The sequence below is a fragment of the Mya arenaria genome, chromosome 4 (assembly GCF_026914265.1).
Source record: "Mya arenaria isolate MELC-2E11 chromosome 4, ASM2691426v1".
NCBI lineage: Eukaryota > Metazoa > Mollusca > Bivalvia > Myida > Myidae > Mya > Mya arenaria.
The window spans coordinates 53,839,567-53,862,717 of record NC_069125.1 but is presented as its reverse complement, the minus strand read 5'-3'; the positions used below and the strand labels follow the sequence as shown (position 1 = coordinate 53,862,717).

Here is a 23,151-nt window from a genome sequence, read left to right as displayed (position 1 = left end):
ACGGAATGTTCATACTTTTGCTTCAATATTTTAAATAAATACATGGTGGATGTTTTAAATTATGTATTGATCATGTTTTTTAACAATTCTATTTAAGATATAGGGTAGTTGTAGTACTAGCTTTAATCCAGAAGCCCAATTAGGTGTTGCCCGTTATGGAGTTGCCTGCTGGCGGACCTGCGCTAGGAAAGGTTCTTTAACGAGACGGGCATTCTTTGCATATTTATTGAAAGTCAACACGTATTGCTTCTTTGAAGTTAGAATTGAGGACATTTATCAACTCGTCTTTGTGTTAATGAACTGCTCTCCGGGAAGCAAGAAATATTTGCGTTTCACGGTACAGATTATATATCAACCCGGTGATTTTGAATGGCTTGATTTGATTTCTAATCATTAACGAAGCAATGAATATAATATATTATTAATTTGCAGAATTCTTGAGAGTATAAAGAAAATCTTCAATAGAAATGCGGACATGCGCGACCCAGAGATCTTGAATCAATAACCAATATAATAAACATAAAATAACGGACATGGACGTTCATTTAGCTGGAACTTCTATGCAAGGTGCAAGTAGCGCCATTATATAACGCCTCAAATCGGAACGAGGTTCTGGCGATATAATTTATGTTCTAAACGATGAAAAGTGCTTACATGTCTAAACTGAAAATGACGTAAAACAAATTAAAAAAGCGCAGAAATTTTTCGGACGGCTTAAATGTAACATTCCACTGAAGAGTATAAATGGCTGCAACAGTTGGTAAGTAATTTGAAGCTTAGGTACACTTAAGCTTTAAGTGTATGTGTGTTTAAATGAAGAAGTTTTAAATATATTTTGATGATGGTATATGATGTTTTAACAAATTGAACTGCTATGAACAATATGTAGCTTGAACAAATCAAAATGAATTCGTATTAACAATTTTAGCATATGTTTACATGATAAGGTATATTTTGTTGTTCTGACCCTAATAAACAGAACAGTCATCTAATTGCAAGAAAATGTAATTGGAATATCAAGTAAAACTTATTAACCCCTATATCTTCACAATGCGTGAACAGTAATCTTCATTGTAATGAACGTAAGTACTTCTTTCCTAGTGTTTAGCACGTTGATGGTGCTCTTAGCCGGAAGTGACAGAGACTTTGGGGATTTGTGGAATGTGATTGGTGGTGAAAATGACCCTTCCGCAAACAAACACTCTCTGCCCATTCCTGACGTCATCGCTGGTGGGAACTTTCGGAGTGCCCTGGTGGACACTTGGGAATCCCCGACCTTCGATACGGTATAGTCAGACTCACACATGCGCATTGTTTATTGTTACTGCGTTAGGCATGAAAAACTGTCTTTTCGAGAACTATGTTTGCCTGCTTGAAAAATGCATGTACGTGTTTTAGAACCAGTCATTAAGTTATTACACTGTTTGAAAAGCCAATTTTAGAACAGTTAAAACCTTGGGTCATTGAACAGTGCAAGACCGTTAAATAGTAGTTTCTATAACATTTACACTTTCTGGAAGATTTTAAAACGACTTTTCTAGACTGAGCTCCATAATCAATTTAATAAAAAAATCCAATTTGGTGTTGTCATTCATGAACTTATATGGTTATAAGGTTCTTAGATAAAAAGTGTGCCCGTTTTCTCGGTTCTGTGCATTGCCATTTCAGTGGATTTTACTATAAATTTTGGCATGTAAATTAATATTAGCAATAGGCATACACTATACATACTTGCGTACTGATTTTTTAGATTTGTGGCTTTCTCCGGGTGAAATTTAATTCGAAAATAGTCAGTAATACAAGTTCAATAGCTGTGGGTTCGATCTTGATTCTCTAGCACGGGCATTTCTTGACCTTAATAAAACAGAACATATGTCATTCTTTCTCGTGCGCTTAATACATATGATTAACTTTACACGACAAAAACACATTTTTATCAATAAACCATTTTAATATCAATTGATGCAAATTGACAAGTTGAGAGTTTATAGCTATTTATATATGGATTAGTACAGATAGATAAACAGACAGCCAGACAGACAGGCAAACATTATAGTGGTTGTTTTCTGCTAGTTACTTCATTTTCGTTTCGCGGACACATTAAAGCAACATATTAATGACGAAAATACGATTTTTGAAAATCGTCTTTTTGTCATAATTAAGTTATTTCGTTCGTAACCAACGTCACAAAGGCCTAAAGAGACAAAAAACACATGTTTCCGTTCTTGTGTCCGCAGCGAAAAACAACCGGAAGAAATTCGTTCAACATTGCACACTCAAATTACTCCTTGTTTTAGGTATCCGTCAGTGGGTTGAATATGGAGGGCGATGTGTTCTTGGAAGTTGAGTACAACATATCAGGAACGTTCCAAAACCTTTCATCTTGGATGACTCAGACGAACATTATATATTCTACACACGGTGAAGTTACCGACATGAACGTCACTTTGAGGTTCGTATATTTCATTCATTGAGTAAATGCTTTATGATTAACCAAGTACATGATTGTTTATTGCCGTAAAATGAACATTTGTTTCTCGACAACGAATTTCATGTTTTAAAATAAATAGTATTAACATGGTAAAAATGATAACATTAACATAATACGGGGAATAAGTATATAAAGCTACAAAAAGCGATAAAGCTAACTCTCAATATACAATTTATATATTATTTTTTTCAATTACATTTTCAGCAGTCTGGGTGAGGCTGCAAAGATTGTGATGAATATGTTTATTAGTTAGAAATGCAATTTTATTAGATTAAGTGATAACACAAAAAGGTAAACACGCATATTGTCAATGTTAATGTGTGACAACGGACCATTAAAATGAGAAAAAGAAACATCGGGGCTTTGATCCACAAGTATTTTTTTTCTCCCACCTCAGATATGTAGATCCAAATATTGAACAAGTTGGAAATTATGTTCTTGCCCACGGGCACAGATAAAGCAAGTACCCGTATGGAACTCCTTTTTTATTGTCCACACACACTTACCTCCCTTGTTGAAAATCGTCGTCTGTAGCATCATGACAACCTTGTCTTGTTGAAATATTTAAAATCCAAATTAATTATTTCTCGATTCAAATGGCACCATAAAAAAGTTTTCACGCCCCATTCAAGAAATAATGCTGCACTCTCATAAGAGCTCGTTTCCGCAAAACACACTACGCTCGGGTTGGGCTGAACATGTCTTACACTCTCAGCCATGGAAAATGATAATAATCTTCTATGCGTAAAATGACCGGATGTCCGGGTCCGGGTCCGGGGTATGGGGTATGGGTAAATTAATTAACTGTATTGGTTTTTTATCCGATTGCAATAGTTCAATTAACATAGACGTACTTGTCTTTAGAAAAGTAGGGTTGAATTAGTTATTTTCTTAATATGTTATCATACACAGGACATTGCATGACCAATTGATTTTTTTCAACTAAATCAATTAAAGTACAATGCCGATCAGCTCTATCAATTAAACGGCCATTTCAGCTATTTTAAAGGGCAATTAATGTAATGACACGCACATTCCTACTAATTGTTAAAAACACAACGTGAAAAACTTCAAATACAGTTTTGATATAGGCATACATATGAGAAAACATGTGTCTTTCAAGCCATTTTAACCAGAAATGAACATAATAATTATTTGTACTGCGTTTTAATCCGGAATGTGGTTATCAACGCTTTTTGATTTTAGCAACAAAACGCTCGAGTCAAATACAACATTCCTGATCAAAACGAAGTTTAAATAATCCTATTTTATACAAGTCAAGTCAAGTCAAATTCTATTTGTAAAGAAAGGCCTCTGGCCCATAATACAACATATACAATACAACACATAAAATCTTTGGAGTTGTGATTTCTTAAGGACAGTTATTTTTCCTTATCTTTTTTGTTTCATTATTACATTTACAAAGAATGCTTGTTATTTTTTGTTTGGTCATTGTTAAGACTTTGCATAAGATTTATGAAGTTTTGGAAGTCTTGCCTACCCGTGTGCCATTCATAGATATAAAATTGCCTCTCTTGCCTGAATTTGTTACATAGAAAGAATGCATGAAATTCATCTTCTACACATCTGATATCAAAATTAATTAAGCAATATCTACATCTCTATTTTACCTTTCGATACTCAAATGTCGACCAGTCTCAATAAACAATTTATGGCTAGAACATCGGAATCTCGCTAACGATTTCATCACATAAAATGGTAGATTAATACATAAATATTTTTCTGGGTTTAACAAAGTTTTAAAATGCCTATACGCGTAACATCGTGTTGAGTCTCCGACATTTTCGAACCAGTTTTGTCTTTTACAATCAACTAACCTTTGCTTGTATGATATAAAAAATAGCCAACATTACCAACTTACTGACCCAAACAAAACCCAAACCATATTTGTATAATAAATTCTTTACAGATGTAACCCATGTTTTTTTCTTTCACTGTCATCATGTCGTTTGAGCATTACATAGCAGTTTCTTGGATAACGTTCATTGGACATATATAGTAGTTTGCACCGGTACTTAATACATTTTACATGATACGCGCAGATGTTCTTTTTTCTATTACGTTGGGACATTTTTAACAAATTCCAAAAGGATTTTGGATTACAACTAGATAAAACTAACTCATTTCTTTTAGCTTGCTGGTACTATTGCTTTTTAGTGAAACACGTAATTTTTAAATGTCTACGCAGTGAAATATAATTTTGAAAATCTAACAACCCGCTAGTCCATCGAAATCTTCGTAATGCAGCGTACTTTAATTGTTTAGCTAAAGCACAGTCTCTGTTCAACCAGGGTTGATTGTTTAAAATTACATCGCGATTTGATGAATCACGGTTATTTACGCGCATCATATAAGCAGAATCCTGATAAAGTCCAAGTATTTTCTCAACCGCGCCCTTAATATCTATATTAATTTCAAGTGCGATTTGAGCGACGAGCGATTGACATCTATTTGCAAATAACGTTAAAAATTCATCTTTACATGCGAGCTTCCATTTAAACTTTTCCACACGTACAAAACGATCGTCGTTTAGTGGTCCCGCTAAGTTTTCATCAGTATGCTCTATTCTATGTAGGAAGAATGACAATTTAGAACAAACTGGTAAACGATCCGACTCATCGCGCATTGTGACACTGAAAAAAACTTATATGAGAAAAAAGCTCAGTAGACATAATATATCGTTAGAAATATAAAAAAAAACTATTGTTGTTGTTTCTATGCAGCAAGACTGGGATTACGGTGGTGAGGCTACTGTGGTTCCCTATCGCAACGATACTAACATTTCTCAATTGGATTTGAAAAACGGATACTTCTTATACTCACCAATACATGTTTTGATCGCTAATATGTTAAATGATTAGTACAACATTAAATAGTAATTACTATTAAGTTTTTAACTTTCAAGTGGTAAGTGCAATGTTGATATGACTGTGTTTTAGTGATTCGAACTTCCGGGTTCTGGTGGAACAACAAAGTACTGGTCAAGTATGGTTTACAACCACGTTTGGGTCTCTGTCATACTCAGGAATGCCCCGAATATTTGTAGCAAGGAGAAAGAACGTTCCCTTTCTGCCACCTGTCGTTCTTGACGGTAAGTTAAAAAGAGCAATGCAGAAGAATGAACCGTATATTTAAGCATAATGGGAACCACACAATACAATTATAACTTAATAGTTGATAATTATATCTTGCTTTTTTGTAATCAATGTAGACGAGCAAGAGTTCATATCTAAGTTGATACGTTTCAGAGTTGTCAAGCATTTGTCCTGATTGATAAATATATTGACGCACCTACTCTTTGATTGCACCTCACGATAAGAATATGTATCAATCTCTAAACAGACTCTATAGAATAGTATGCGTAAAGGACACATGTCCTTCTTTTCTTTTGTCATTTTCTGTTATCCGCTCATAAAACTCCTAAATAACCTGTTGCTCGACAACTTTCTCAATCGTTGTAACTCGGCCACCTTCGGCATGCGTAATCACGAGGCGACTATCTAGATCTTTACCGGTACATTGCGTTATCACCTTGGCATAGTTATCATTTCGGGCTGGTCCATTTCGGCCTTCATATTTTTAATATTCATGTTTGAACATTTTATTCCAGTAAAACATAAACTTTTATTCACATGTGTTCTACCATGCTTTTGTATTTTCACAAACTATGATTATTAACATCGTTTTCGTAGAAAGTGGATATTTCAGCCAAAATGCAAACATAGTGAATATTTTCTTTAAAATTCTCGAATTAACTTCTAGGCTTATTTATAATATACCACGCAAAAGTTTTAACATGCTTCAACATATTTTAAGTCAATTTGAATCATAATTGTTATTTGACTTGAGAATTCATTGTTCTTATATAATTAAGATTTATCCATAGACACATCTGCATTGCAAATTGCAATCATAATTTCTATAGACGCGACCTTATACTCACTGATTACATTCAAACTTCTTACTTGAAGCATTGAACACACATCATATCTTTTTGGGGCACTTATATTGTGCCTTCAAACGGGATTTATAATTTAATTTTTGACTGCTGTACTTGTACATGTAATTCGCATTGTACTATTAAATTATACGTTATTTTATGAACCGTTAATGCAAACATACTTTCGAAAGCCCTTCATAATTATGGTTAACGTCGAAAGAGGAGAAGACAATCCGGGCATTTGAAATGTTACTTTTTATTCTAAAATGAGGTTGACACATGGACAACCATTGTGATTTACAGAAATTGATCCCCGGTTTTGTCTGAATAAATATTTTTATTTTGGATTGTTACTGACGAGAAAGGAAGCGTTTTATACAAAAATCATAACCTTCCTTTAAAATAAACAATAATATAATCAAATTAACTGTTTTGATTTTACAGGTAATTTGGGGTGTTGGTTACGTATCGACCTGGTAAACTGTAATTTATGGTTAACAGATACCACCAACATGTCGCCTGCAAAGTGTACCGATACATGCTGGAACATATCAGAAATTGCTTTAATTGTGGTAAGTATAATATATATATTATACTACTGTAGAAAAAAGAGTATCATTATGCTCCGTTATTACGAAATACCGTTTTGTTTATGAACACAACTTGAAACGAAATGGAACTAATTGAAGCGCAAATTTCGAAAAAAGAGTACCGTTTTCTAGAAATATTATGTTTATACATTTCACTTTCCATTTTAATTTATTTGTCCATGACATAAATACATAATATTTCGCAGACCAAAGTTTAAATATTCACTATTATTTGAATTTATTTTGGGTTTTTGCTTTCTCAGACCCAAAGTCGCTGTTATTGCGCGGATATCGATATCTATCCAGCTGACCATCCAACCATGTGCGGCAAGAACTGCCCGAATACGGTGGAGCCGTGTGGAGGGGTAACGTCCGATTACGGGAATGCATACCACATACAGGGTAACTAGTTTAATATATAATTAGCTTAAATTCTTTTCAAAAGTTTCAATAGTAGTTGTTCAAAAGCAAACTATAAATTAAGCGTAAAACACAATAGCTATGCCTATGTTATGTTTTAATTGTAATTTGAACGTTTTAGGCAAAACCATAGAACAAGGCATATACTGAAACCAGATTAATTAGTTACTTGCACTACGTTTTTTGGGGTGTGGTTATTTATTCAAAATATGTTTCGAATTGTATATAATTAAAGACTGGTTGAATTAAAAGAAATAGTGACATTGCCCTAGAACATAATTTTAGTAGAATTACCGTTTTCAAGTGTCATATAAACGTGATTTAGACATTGACCATAGTCCTCATTTGCACGCTGCTTTAGAGAGAAATCTGAAAAAGGCTACTTTTTGCAATAATGTAATAAACGCTTCAATGAGGTACATACATTGTTTCCTCTTTCTTCGCTGTGATGGATTTACGGTATAACAGAATCCACAGAACGTGTTCGCGACATGTATACAACATTCTACGATATATCAGTCAAATAGTATTAACACCATAGTAATAGGCATGTGAACCATTAATACTTCTGTTGTCTGGCTTTACAGATGGTTTAACACGTATCCAAGAATATTAATCCTTAAATATGTATTTCTTAATAATTAAGTATCAACAACTATATACATGACTTCATGATATCCTTACACACCCGGATTGTTTTTTTTCTCGAATCCAAGGTTTTTAAATAAATAAATCCTGGCATAAAGCCTCGTTTCGTGTGTTTCGTCAAATGTCATAGAATAACAAGTTCTTACGCAAAAACTACTACCGTACTGTTGAAATCGCATAACCTTAGTGTTATACTCGCACACTCTGTTTTTACAGGACCTAAGTTGCCCGGACAACTAGATATTGTTGACCTATACAGTCAGAGGTTCCTGACTCCTATCAATGTTATAAGCGTATGTGCATTTGCATTTATGTTAAATCTAAAGGCGAATGATGTCTATTTCTTTTTGTTGTGGTTAATAAATAAGCCGCGAAAAATATTATCTATTTTTTCTAGTGTTTAAATTATTTAAAGTGAAAACAAAATCCGAATTATAGTAAAACTTTATTATTTATGCTTATTTATGTTTGTGTTTTAAAGGTTGATGAGGTAGATATTGTCCCAAACGTAGGCCCACACTTTATCAACTGTGTGTCAGTCGAGGACGAGATCTCGTCGAATGTCACGTTCACCTTCCAATATAGCAACATGGCGTGTGCGCTGGCCTCTCCCACCGACAGCCATGCACTGGAGCAACCGGTATACAAAAAAAAAAAACTTCAGATGCTTTCAAAGCAATTGTAACAATGGAATCATTTTAATTTCGGGAGGCGAATATAAGTTTGGCGTTGTCGTTTCGTCCGTCTGCCCGTCTGTCCAACACATTTGTTACCATATCTTGGTAGGGATTTGTCAGATTAATATGTTCAGACTTTGTCAAAATATTCTCCTTGATGTAATCTCGACCGTTTGTAAAAGTTAATCACATGGGTTCAATAACTAGGTCACTTTGTCAAATCTTAGAAAGATCTTTGGAACACACTATAGACATTATTTAAATTTTGTATTCATTAAAACCTATCTCTTGCTGGACGAAAAATCATGTCTGGAACCAGATATTGGTCTTGATTCGTCAGACATTACATACTATGGGCAGAATGTCCCCCTTGATGTAATCTCGACAAACTTTAAAAATAGGTTGCATGTGGTCAAAAACTAGGTCACAAGGTTAATTATAAACATATATATTTGGGACAAGCAGAGGCAATATATCCGCTTTAATCTTCATATGACTTAATCAGAATGTTTGCCGAAAAGTTTAAAGCTGGGTAACGTTGGGTCAACCGCTAGAATACTAGTTCAAATCTATTTGCTACACTCTATACATTATTTTCCAATTTCAAACAGTTTCAATCGAACAAACTCATATTTCGAATCAATTGTTTATAAGTGTTTGTATTTCATGGTTCGGTTGGAATATCTCAACAACACGCGATTTCCATGCCACCTACTTCGCCTTGTTGACTTTGATGTGTTTAAAAATGCGTTATGTTCGCTCTGCACCAAGCAAACTCCTGCCTTTTACCACCTTTGAATTAGATTGATGCTTAGTATTCTACCTATAATAGACCTCACCATTATCATCATATATATTTTCAGACGTTTTATGCGGATGGATCCGTTTATACTTTACCATTAATTAAAATGGGTTGCATCACCATAAGCTTATCAAGTGCTGTGAGCGATGTTCTTGTCACTCTCGGAGGTCCTGAAGGTAAAATTTTGGCCTGCTGTGGTCTATCCACACGCCTAATGATGCATTGCCACTGTATTAAAGTGTACATTTGTAAACCTTATATCATTTTGCTCACAACGTGGGTATATTTTACCTGGATATGTCATTGTAAAATATGTCTTAACGTTTGAAATATGTTACCTCTGAAGACAATAGCTAATATATTAATTATATCTACAGACGCAGATTATATTGAACTACCTGTCGTCGTTGTAAGCGGAAAGCAGTATAAACAAGGTAAAGTAGTGCAAATATAAAATAAAATGCTCTTTTGAATTTCATTTCCACACTGATATTTTATTTCCCTATAAATGTTAAAGATATGGAGGATATTTGTTGATTTCAGGGTAACACCTTTTTTTAATTTCACGAGTGCTCATTTTTATGACCACTCGTGAAATTAAAAGAGATATTCCACTCATTTTATGATATTATTTTTATTTCATGCATTCTTAGTTATATTAATCTGTTTATGTTGGTCGGTGATGTCACCGTTACATTGAGATTCCATCAAACGCACAAGTAGTAGATACATTTACGTAAAATAGTCCCACGTTCATTCTTTAAATAATTTGTATTTCCAATTTCATATATTTGCAATTTTAAACAAATAGTAATTATCGTTAATGGCGTTGTAATGCATTCCACGTTGCCATCAAATATTGAATGTTAATCGACAATACTCACTTATGATCCAGTAAATAAATTGCTTTTCTGGGAAAAAATGAGAGAAATAGGCAGTTAAGTTGTGGTTTAAACTGTCCTTAACTTTATTTATTACTAATGGTTACTTCCCTTGTATTTAAGGAGACGAGTCAAGTTTCAAGTTAACAAGCAGGATTAAGATCTATAAACTTGGACTAATGATTTAAGTCATTCAGCTTGTGTTTTATTTTACAGTTAAGTGGATCACGGTTAGATTTAGTGACATAATCATTATAAGTCAAAATCAAAAAGTAAATGGAGTAGATTTCTAAAACAAATGCAAAAAGATGGAATTTCTTAGAACGTTTTTGTCTGTAGTCAAAAGTTATCATTATCATTGATGTATGTCTAAACCATCAAAGTCCTAGAGAAAAACAGGAATCCTTGAATGCATAAAGAAATAATCTTCAAAAATAAGATAGGGTAGCGCTTTTAGACTATTTTAACACACTCAATTTGTTTCTGCAAAACACAAGTTAATTATAGTCACGTTAACTGCAATTTCAACAACAAGTTGTAAAACGTAGTTCTCAAATCAGGGTAACAATGATCGATTTTCACTTGAGGCAAAGTAAAATGTTTAACATTCAACAATTGAATCCACTCGTTAATACATATGCATGAAATAAAAAGCCAGTTAGTTAAACTATGTTTTATTGCAGGGTTGTTTGAACTAGGAAAACACTTTAGACAAGGAAACATGATAGCAATCAAACTTCCTTACTCGTTTGAAGTATAATTCAAACGCCATTTTGGTTATATATGTACTACCACAAAGTTGCTCAAACTAGGAATTCTACAAATATATTTATCAGATACATCGACAACATCAACATCGACTACATCTACAACAACTACAACTTCGACGACAACCGTAAATGACTCTGCAACTGTAGCTGCATCTACGACCAGTACTTCGCAATTTTCTTCTTCCAGTGCCACAAATACTACGACAGTAAGTACTGCAACTGATGTGACATCAACGATCTCTACTTTACAAAGCGCCTCAACAATATTGACCATAACAACACCGACATCAGATCCGACAACGCCTGATCCGATAACATCCGATCTGACAACCCCAGGATCGACTACGAGTGCGTCAACCTTTTCCATTACTTCCGCCACACCTAACACGACTACAGAAACAGGAAATTCGACAAGCGCACTAACAACGACGTCAACGTCAAATACAACTCCGTCTACAGATACTACAACTACTGTGTCATCGAATACAAGTAATATGTGTGCTTGTGCATGTACATATACATTGCCACAAGTGAATATGACAACCCAGCAAATGCAGGTATGTTTACTATGTTGAGCTATGTGTTGTGTTATTATGTATAGTTTTTATCTTGATAAATTAACAGTTACGATAATCGCCTTCTCTCATTCGGAAATCATTGCTGATTACTAGTATAAGCTGGAAATCTTTGAAAAAAACGAATTCATCTTACACTGACGTTACCAATACAGGCGGTTGACTTGAATTATCTGAACGTTCTGTCAGTTAAGTTTGTCAAATGTCAGTAAATAGAAAAAAAATGGTTTGGTTCTTCAACTAATATACATTTATTTAAAAAAATAATCTTTAATTTTAGGAGAGAATATATGAACTACAGAAGAAGTTGTCTGTAAATGTGTCAGAGTTGTCGTCAACAATTCGGAAGTTGACAAGTGCAAAAGACAGCAGACCATCCGCTGTAAGCATCGGGGTCCTTGGCATCATCGTTCTTGCTGTAATGCTCGGATTAATTTTGTTTATTGACTCATCTTTGTTGCTTCGAGACCTTAAAGCACTCTATAATAACATTAAAAATGGACTGTTTTCAAAACGACAGACCTCTCCGCAAACATAGTAAACTTGTTTATGTTTGTTTTATGCTGCGCATCCTTTTCAGGTAATATGTTTTAAAATTAAAGTAAAGACACAATAACAAAATGTTTACGTGTTAGTATAGGCTGAATGAAGACTTTAAACCACTCCCGTTAACCGACACATTTATAAAAAAGATATTTAAATGCATACTTCATGTTATCCGTGTTTGTCATATTTATGAGGTGGTGTGTCTCTCGGGTCTTGAACAATTATTTTTGCCAGAAGGTTTCTCCCTGTCCTTTCCATTGTTTTGTTAAGACTGTAACACGCAGAACTAATAACCCTGTTATAAATTACATAACTGGTTTGATAAACTTTAAAGACACATTATTTCAAAATTACGATTATTTAAATGACACATTAATTTGATTTATGATGGCATTAAATCATTGCGCAGTGATACTTGTAATCACGTGATTTATTTATGATAGAGGAATACGACCGCATTGCACTTGATTGTAATTGGACTCCTGTATTTTACAATACGTAATGCGTGTGGACTTATAAGTGTTATATTTAACATACAAACATCCAAAAATGTGATATTCAAATGTTTCAAATACAAATCACAGTTGCAGTTTGCATCCTTACCTTTACGCAACCTAACCGTTAATGAACCGCATTTCTTTCACTGTCCACATTTCAGACCTATATTGCATTGGATATAAGATTGTCCCTCTATGAAACCTTATGCCTATTGTACCATAATTCTATTATAATTTTCCACCGCCTGTTTATAATAATTCAAAATCCAATCAAGTTTTAAATGGGTTTAGAGAAACAAAATGATTACCATCTGTATGTTTGTATAGGGATAAGTATATTACGTATTTTAAAAAGCAAGGTGGTGTATTTTAAACGTACATCTTGTCATTATGAAGTACCTTTCGGTCAAGCTATTTTAACGTTCATACAATACTGTATCAGTTATATAATACTCTGAACTAGCAGATTATTACACGTTTACATACTTTATATTACACAGTTGTATTTCAGTATTTTATTTATAACTTAATATGTTTTATGAAATTTGGAGGAAATAAGGCAAAGGGTGAAGTTTTCATTAAGAACAATTAAAAAATATGTTGTTTTTATTGTTAAAAATAAAAATCCTATACATAATTGCCAAATGTCCTTACTTATATTTCCTGAAAGTTCAAAAAAGAATCTGCGTTGTCCAAGTTTAATTTTCTTGTTGTAAAAACCAGTCATTAATGACGGATATCCATTAAGATAGCGCTAAATAATTGATTGGAGAAGCATAATATACGCATGGCCGATACAATTGTTTCATATTTCCTAATTGTCAGACCAATATATTGCCTAGATTTTTGGCCATTTTTTATTTATATTTAGTAACTTAACAGCGTTAATGCTGTAATGAAGCCTGACATTTAATCGAGGCAATGTTAGATGAACATATTAGGATCAACCCATAACAAGTAAGGGAAGATTCTATTACATTTAATATTGCGGCATTAACGTAATTTACGGATAGTATGAAAGCACTGTGCATTTACATACGTTTCGTTTCCCCATTATCGACATTTTTTATTCAATACTGACGAGGCATCGAACGGAACTGTTTAAAATGGCTTGTTTCTATTTGCAACTACAGTAGTTTATTTCATACTCATGTAGGGAATTTTCGTTTTGTCGATGCGCAAAATTAAAAGTGCACCATTTAATTAAATATTAACGACCTATAAAGAAAAGACGTTATTTTAAAAGAGCAGTACACGATGCCATATATGTGTTGCCTTTCTTTATTTCGATCTATCTCCAGTGTTATAACAAACACATAGCACAATATCAGTTGTTGTTTATTCGTTCCGACACCTGCTACAAATTAAACGACAAAACTTAGATAAATCGACCACGAAACAAAATTTAAATGCAAATAGTTAAACAAAGTGACTTTTTTATACTTGAAATCGGCATGACCTGGCTATACAAATCCTTAGATGCCAATTTGGACATAAAGAAGAGGCCGTGGTTTCTCTTTCTACACAATTTCCATATGGCAATTGATTTGTGCTTCAACGTTTTATAAATCAGTAAATTATTTGAATACTTAAAACCATTCTACTTTTAACTGTTCGAACAGGGCAATTGATATAGGCAACTAAATGGAAATTAAACTCAAATACTATTACTATCAAACCTCTGGTTTGCATTAATTGAAGTCAGAAGTTGAGACTCAGACACAGATATGAGAAGTTTTTTTTCAATGAAACAAAGCAATTCATATCATTGTTTTTGATAAAAAGGTAAATAATAGTGAAAACTGTTATTTGTAACGCTATCACACTCGATGCATTAGTAGTAGCAAATGTATAATAAAGCTAAGAATTGAATCATTGATCCTAAAGTCTGAATACCAGACGCATTACTATAATGAATATGAGAGGTGATAATAATCTGCAATAAAGCTGACAATGTTGACAATGGCATTTTAAAATTGCCATTTACGAGGGAACGAGGGAAATGCATCTTCTTTTTTCCTTATATCAGGTATCCGTAAGTGGGTTGATATTAGGTGCATGTGTTCTTGGTCGCAGAATAACATATACTGATCACAGTTTGAAAAGTCTGACAAATCAATACCAATATTTGGCTTTGTGATCTAGTTTCCTATCTCATGTGCCCCAGTATTAAATGTGTCCAAGAGTTAAGCAACGGAAACAATTAAATTAGGTTAAATTGGTATTAGATCAAACATAATGTCTCTAGTGTGTTTCAAATATTTTTCTAAGATTTGACCTAGTGACCTAGTTTTAGACTCCATGTGACCCACTTTTACAAGCGGTTGAAGTTTCATCAAGGGCGAATTCTGACCAAGTTTGAGTGCATGTGTTCTTGGTAGAAAAATACAACATACGGAAACCGTGTCCATATGTTTCTTCTATGATGTCTCAGACCAACATAAAATATTCTACACAAGATGTTACTGCCGATATGAGTACTACTTTCAGGTTTGTATATTGCATCCAAGGTATGCATAGTGATTGCATTGCAATTCTTACACGTCATTACAATAAAAATGTGTTAAACTCAACACGAATTATAGACAGATAGTGCAGTGATGGTGTGAATGTTACCCTTTTCCAACGACATTATCATTTTTAAGTTGGCATAAATTGCAAGCAATTATTTCGACATATTTTTGCCATAAACTTTTAGGCGTCATTTGTTTTTTAAAGATTGAAATACCATACATGGGGGTGATTAGTAGGATACTTAATTTCATAATCATTAAAATATTTTTTGCTTATTATCTATATCACGATGGTTCCTTTTGAACAAGCTGCCCTTTTGTTCATTGTAAAAGACTAACGCATTTTTAGTTTCAAAAGGAATTCTGATACACGTTTTGTATTCGAGGATTCGTTATGTAAGCAATTTTGAAAAAACAACAACTGGAATACGCATTTCTTGTGAACGGAATTATGTACGTTCTAGTATCACAGTACCATCCTACAGTTACATCACGCATGCCAAAACGTCTCATGGTAATATCCGTGTGCGCCGGAAAATAACCTCCTCCTTCATTGGCTATTTTTGGCATCAACTGCCGTTATTTATTGCTTTGCAACAACGCACAGCACGACATCATTGATTTAGCTATTGTGCGAGTTAATCCACATTGTGTCGCTTACTGCAATTCCGAGAGTTATTGATATGGTTCTCGTGACAACAATATACAAAGGTTATTTGCACATTATATAAACATTAACTATTGGGATTTAATGGAATATAACAAATGCAAAATGATACGCACTGATCCCATTAAAACCTCTCATTGAAACCCTTGAGCATGCATCATTCATATTCAAGCGAGACCAACAAAAATCATGCCATAGTTAAACAGTTTGTTTTTTTCAAAACAAATAATTGTCATGATTTAACTTGGCATTTGAAACGATGCCAATCTTTGATTGAGGTCATCAACATGAACAGCCATTCCTGTTTCCCCTGCATTCGTGGGAAAACATATTTCATTTTAATGACGAGAAAATGCTACCTTTTTAACTCGAATCAATGCATGTACCACAAATATAATAAAAACATTTCATTTCATTAAACTACAGGAAAGTTGAGTTGTTGGTTACGTATCGATCTGGTGAACTTCACTCTGATGTTAACTGATGTACCAAACATGTAGTCTGCAATGTATACCAATATTACCTGGAACATTTTATTGTGGTAGGTCAACTTTTGAATCATATGCATCCTGAATGTGCCCTTCCGAAAAAAGGACAGGATAGTTTCCATCCACATGACATAACGTGAACCTCCATTTTTCTCCTCTTCTTACAGTTCATTGGATTGCGTTCTTCTATTATCAGCCTCAATATTTATTCTACATACATTTGCATATCCTGTCTCCCAATCAGTCTTTGTAGCTTGTTATATGGTATATGGGATAGGTACAAGTGGTTTATACTTCCTGTATTAAACGTTATGTGTACCATATATACAAGAAGAGGAATAATATAAAAAAAAAATTATACCAATCATATCTGGGATATTTAAGAGATGAGGTTGTGTACTTCAGCTAAATCGAATATGTTAAAACCAAATGACATAACGTAAGGGAATGTACACCATATACGGGACGAGTATTTTAATAAATTACATAACGGTAGCAATCGCGGGAATGTATACAACGTACAGGGAGAACATTGTATTATATGACAACTCGGTAGAAAATACGGGAATGTATACCTCGTTCAACGGTAGAGAATACGTGAATGTAAACCACACAGAGGGCGAGTATTTTATTCCATGGCCTTTTGTAAGAGAATATTGGAATGTATACCACATAAAGGGAGACCATTTTATTAAAAGACATTTCGGTTGAGAAAACGGCAATGTGTATACCACGTACAGGACAAGTATTTTATTATATGCCCTATTGTCAGAGAATATGGGAATGAATACCACTTAAAGGAAGACTATTTTATTAAAAGACATTTCGGTTATGAAAACGGCAATGTGTATACCACGTACAGGGCGAGTATTTTATTATATGCCCTATTGTAAGAGAATATGGGAATGAATACCACGTAAAGGGTGACTATATTATTAAATGACATTTCTGTTGAAAAAACGTCAATGTGTATACCAGGAACTAGGCGTTTTTTCATCTTATAGTATAACGTTAGCGGTGATGTGAACGCATACAACGAACAGGGTGAGTATATATAATACGGCATAATGCTAGCGACTTCGGGGATGCAACGAATGGGGTGGATATTTTATTACGTGGAACACTTTAGCGTAGCATAATAGTTCCATCAACAATATTCTTTTAAAAGGTAAAACATAATGTATCTGGTACGCGCTATTTTTAGCGCACTTGCTTCGTATTAGTGCGTCCCATGTTCAATCCACGGCCTAGGCGTAAGTGTGTTATCCCAGCGTACCTCGATTTCCCAACAACACAAAACCACACTATCGCTTAACGTAGTTCCAACGAAGTGACTTTTTACCAGATAATATAGCTTTCTTTACAATCGTTGTAAAGTAAAAAAAAGTCCAACACAAAACAAATATTAATACCTATTAAAAAATAAAGCAAATAGAAAGATGCTCGAAGGATTTATTTTGAGTTTCATTTCAAATTCATTTTTATTCTTGATTCAGGTAAATTCCTTAAGGCAAGAAACTTGACCAGACATCACTAAAAAGACAGATATAATATACATGAACAAGGGAAATGACTTTACTTCGTTATAAACACATGAAATATGACAAGACAATATTTTATATGAGAACATACAATCCATTGCATTTAATATTCTAGTTGCACCGGTTTCGCAACTATACGACTTTCTAGCTATAAAGGGAAATTTCCTAGCATAACTGGTTTATGGTGTTTTAAAAACCAAGTAAATAATAAAAACTGAAGCAATTTCTAAAATAAAAATAATTTCTCTTTATGTTGGAAATTTGGACAGATTTGAAAGAAGTTGAAAAAAAAACAGCAAACGCGTATTTACAATAAACATTTATGACACATATTTGGAAGATATTTTTCTTTTTAAAAACTATTTTACACTAACAACAATAAATAAAAAAATAAGACAAGTAAAATAAACTAGCATTTGAAAATAAAGCTGTATAGGCACAATGAAAACATAACACATCGAACTTTCGCAATGGTGAATAAAATAAAGAAAAAAAGCAATCATTGTATGTATAATATGTAGGCAAGTATATTGTTCTTAATCAATGCAAACAGAAAAGTTGTCCATAACATACGATCGTTGGTCACCGAACAAAAACAAAAGTATTCTTTATCAATATTTATTTAAGCGATTTGCTTTACCTTACAAAAGCATTTTTTTGAAAAGTGACAATGTACACGATATGTACACGACAATTTAAATTTGTTACATCAATACAGCTGTACTTGACTTGTACTTATTAAATACAACAACAAATTTAACGCAAACATGATAGAACTGTAGACAGAACAACATCCTTTTATACTTATGTTTATGAAAATGTAACAAACTATTTTAGAGAATACAGAATTTGCATGGTACGTTTTCATGTATTAAGTCTTTTAACTCTGTATATTATACTAAAATCATGTTTTGAGATTTGATAATGACATCACAAGTGAAGTATACTAAAATAATATGTTTAAGTCAGTATAGTATTTAAATTGTTTATATAAATATATATGCATTTATGTTAAAGTATTTGTAGCTAAGTAGAGTATGATGATAATGAATAATAGAATAGATTCAGCGCTAAAACGTCAGTGCTTCTTAGATAAACGAATATACAAAAGTTATACACTCATATCGACCATTTTCTTTGTTGAATGCATTTCGATTGTGTAAGGTACCATATAAAGCAGATAAAACATATAATAATAATTGTATAATATATTTTTTGCAATGAATACGTATTTACATTAATTTACAGCTCTATCAGTGAGTCATAGAATGGAACTTTTGATAAACTTATTGCTCCAATTTTAAACTATGGTAGTGAAGAATGGGATTTCGTAAAGGGAATTGCATTAGAACGAGTTCATCTTCATTTTTGTAAACGAATGTTGGTGAATTGGGGCGAACTGACTTTCAAGTGAGAAGGTATTATTTAGAGGTTAATACACGGCGTAGCCATGGCCCGAGACGTAGTCGAGGGACATTACGAGCACGAGGGCCAATTTTCACTCAACGGCCCGGCTACGCCGTGTATTAACCTCTTTAATACATTTGTATGTTTTCTTATTTGTAAGTCTACAGTTTGCTTTTTAAAGTTTACTTGCTATCCAATTGTGCTTTTTTTGCTCTCGCTTGACAACGATGAGTTAACTCACTCTCAAATTAAATTTACTTTTTTTTTCGTTTTTGAGAGTGAGCCAAACAGGCAAACAACATTTTGTTGTCACTTTTATGTTCCCATTCCAATTTGATCACTTTGAACAGTCCACAACGTCTATCCGAATTTTTCTGTACGAATCACTGACATCTTTCTGTTCATGGTCTGAATAACTGAATTCAATTCAATCAACATGATCACCTAGCAAGTAGAACGACTGTTTGTACTTAGATAAACCAATACCTCTCATTAATGATGTCAACATGTATGAACAGTTGCTGTTTTTCAAGTATAAATTCAATTTTGCCGCTCCCATTGTTTTGTTTTTTGAATGTCAACGCAGAATGAAAAACGCCACCCTAACGGTCCACACTGGTTATCAAACACTAGCATATCTTCCTAAACTGCGTTCGCGTTTGCCTCCCTTTAAGATTTTAACAATAGATATGTTCAAGCAGATCAATAAATTTTGATTATTTAGTCAAGACATTATTTCACAGTCGCCAAAATTCATTTTAAGCCGAAAATTGAATTCACGTGCGAACTTTCTACGGGCCGCAAAATGGTAATCGATAATCGGCCTGGGCCGCAAAACTGGTAATCGCTGAGTCATGCAAATAATCGCGAAATCCCTGTACAAATGAGTTACTATATATAGTAACATATGTATTAAAACATAGTTAGGTACTGGTTAAAGGTTTTAAAATTCAAAAAAAAAAAATATGTGACACACATTTACACTATGTTAAAAAGGGACTTGGAAACCTATCCACATCGTAAATCTTGGTGCTCTTTGTTAAAGGATTTATTGTGTTCTCTTGTTTTTTATGAAGTTTGGCTATTCCAAATGGTTGGAAACGATAACATTTTTCTCGCAAATGTACGATAACGCTTAAAAGATCAGTTTATTCAGGGCTGGAATGGAAGAGTCTACAAGATTCTACCATTTCTAATTTTTATAGATATATAACTTGTTTTAAGCCTCAGCCATATCAAGATGTAATAAATATTAGTAAATTTAGAATAGCTTTAGCAAAATTAGGAGTTTCCTCTCATATACTATGTATAGAGACTGGAAGATGGGCTAGACCTGTATCAATTCCTGTACATGAGATAAAATGTGTCGACTGTAATATTTTAGAAGACGAATACCATTTTGTTATTGAATGTCCATTGTGAAATGATATTCGAAAATCTTTATTGCCATCCTATCATTAACCACACCCTAGTATGCAAAAACTAATATAGTTAATTAACACTAAAAATGAATACATATTGAAGGATTTGAGTGTATTTGTTTACAAAGCTTTTCACATTATGTCGAATAGACATTTTGTAACAGTCTCGTATAATAGGCATTGTCATCAAATTTATTAGTCAATATGTTACCGCAAAATTACATATTATTTGTATTTGTTACCACTGTGCACATTTTGCCCCATGGGTCTACGACCTTCTGGTTTATTATAAATAAAGCTTGAAACTTGAAACTTATAATACACATTAAAATATAATGAATACGTAAATGATATTCTTAACAGTTACATAAAGCAAAATGATTCATAAACTTCTTTACATAATGCTTAATGTGTTTTAATTCGATACTTATTTTCGCTCCAAAATGTCGTTTATTTTAAATCGTTTCAAAACATATATAATCTTTCCTTATTAGATATTGGACGGATAGATAGAACGTGAAATTCATCTAATATTTCAGTACAAACTGAAAATTTTCTTTTGAATAAACTTTCTTCTTCTTCATGAATCAGTAAATTCATCTATCGGCCAATTTATGGCTTCGTGAAATTGTAGTGGTAATAAATAGATATATTGTGACTGAGTTCCTAATATATTTATACAACTTGATTCAAACAAATAGTGTCAGTTTACTAGAACTAGTATTTAAGATTATTTATAGAAGTACGTTTGTAGTGCTTTAATCAAATTAAAATATTCGTTTACAATGGTATACAAATATGCCCTAGCGCTAAGGTCAAATTAAACATAAATTCTACCTTGATCGAGAACAACACTACAATTCTTCCAGGATAAGGTGGACAGAAGTTACGTTTTACGTTGTTATAACTTTCCGGAATTACGGATATATATTCCTATTCCCACAATCACAATTCTAGGATTTAAATCATATTGTATTTTGCCACATGAATAAGCGAGGTCATAGGTGTAAAAGGTTTTACGTCTTTAAATATGGCATAACAATATACCGAAATATATATCACCACAACATATAAAGCTGTACATATATAAAGCATATTTCAAAATAGTTTGTTAAATTGATCAATTTAGATGTTTTGTCTCAAAAAAATTCTATTAAAAAATAAAAAAAGGTTCTGCTCTTTGTGAGGTTAATATAACACTACAGTTCATAATGTTTATTATTGCACTAACAATAAACAACAATTTAAGTTCAAAACATTTTTTTAAACGTGTTGTGCGGAAAGAATCGTTTACGTGAAGCCTTTGATTAAAATAATGTGTATCAACATAAGTTTATTCAGTGCCGTGAGCGATGTTTAAGTCACTCTAAGGGGTCTTAAACGTTAAGTGGCATCCTGCTGATTTAAAAAAAATCACGCTTTCCTACTTTCTCTACGACGAAAAGACTATATATTTTCTCCTAACAGATAAAAAGCAAGACAATAACTGACAATTCAATTATATTTACAGCCGCTGATTAAATTCAAATCCTTACGGTTATTGTAAGCCTAAAGTACAATAACAAGGAGAAAATGATTCAAATCAAAATATTATCTTCGTTGAATTCTTACTTTACACTCTATTTAATAGCTTTGATAAAGATACAGACCTTTTAGTTCATCTAAACTTTATCGTACGGTTGTTTTTACATAACATGCAATAAATACAAATACAACATCGACTACGTCTACAACATCTACATATTGAACGGCAACCGTAAACGACACGTCTACTCCAGGTACATCTACGTCCAGACCTTCTCCATATCCTTCATCTAGTACCACAAGTCCTGCAATTATGCCTACAATTACTTGTATGAAGTCAACGAGCTCTACTACAGCTAGCAGTTTTCCAAAACCGAGCATCACGACCCCGACATCATATCCGACAACACCAGATTCGATAACACAAACAGTACCAGGTCCTACATCACCAGATATCACAACACCGTTTACGAAAACAGCTTATCCGGCAACGACAGTTTCACGAACGTCCACTACATTTGCCCAAGCTAACCACAATTCAGGTGAAGAAAATCGGCAAGTGATCATACAAAGGCTACAACAACGATTACAACATAAAATAACTTGTTCAACCTCTACTACATCGCAGACTAGTTCACCAATATCAACTACATCTTCAAATCCGTCTACAGAAACTAAATATATTTTGGGAACGACAAAGAGAAATCTATGTTTGTTTTCACGTAGATATAC

At 33.3% G+C, this 23,151-nt stretch overlaps 1 protein-coding gene across 1 annotated transcript; it reads left to right on the top strand.

Annotated features, from left to right (window-relative positions):
- Window positions 1–585: 585 nt before the first annotated feature.
- On the top strand, window positions 586–12,801 carry LOC128230918 (uncharacterized). Its single transcript, XM_052943344.1, has 12 exons — window positions 586–760; window positions 1,102–1,286; window positions 2,298–2,452; window positions 5,452–5,603; window positions 6,897–7,024; window positions 7,306–7,444; window positions 8,327–8,403; window positions 8,592–8,750; window positions 9,651–9,765; window positions 9,967–10,023; window positions 11,307–11,797; window positions 12,096–12,801. Exons 1-12 carry the CDS (start codon window positions 745–747, stop codon window positions 12,351–12,353), a joined length of 1,932 nt encoding a protein of 643 aa, XP_052799304.1. The 5' UTR covers window positions 586–744; the 3' UTR covers window positions 12,354–12,801.
- Window positions 12,802–23,151: the final 10,350 nt, after the last annotated feature.

Coding starts and splice junctions, on each gene's coding strand:
- LOC128230918 (XM_052943344.1), top strand. Junction 8,751..9,650: donor GCCATGCACTGGAGCAACCG/GTATACAAAAAA, acceptor ATATATTTTCAG/ACGTTTTATGCGGATGGATC. Junction 11,798..12,095: donor TGACAACCCAGCAAATGCAG/GTATGTTTACTA, acceptor CTTTAATTTTAG/GAGAGAATATATGAACTACA.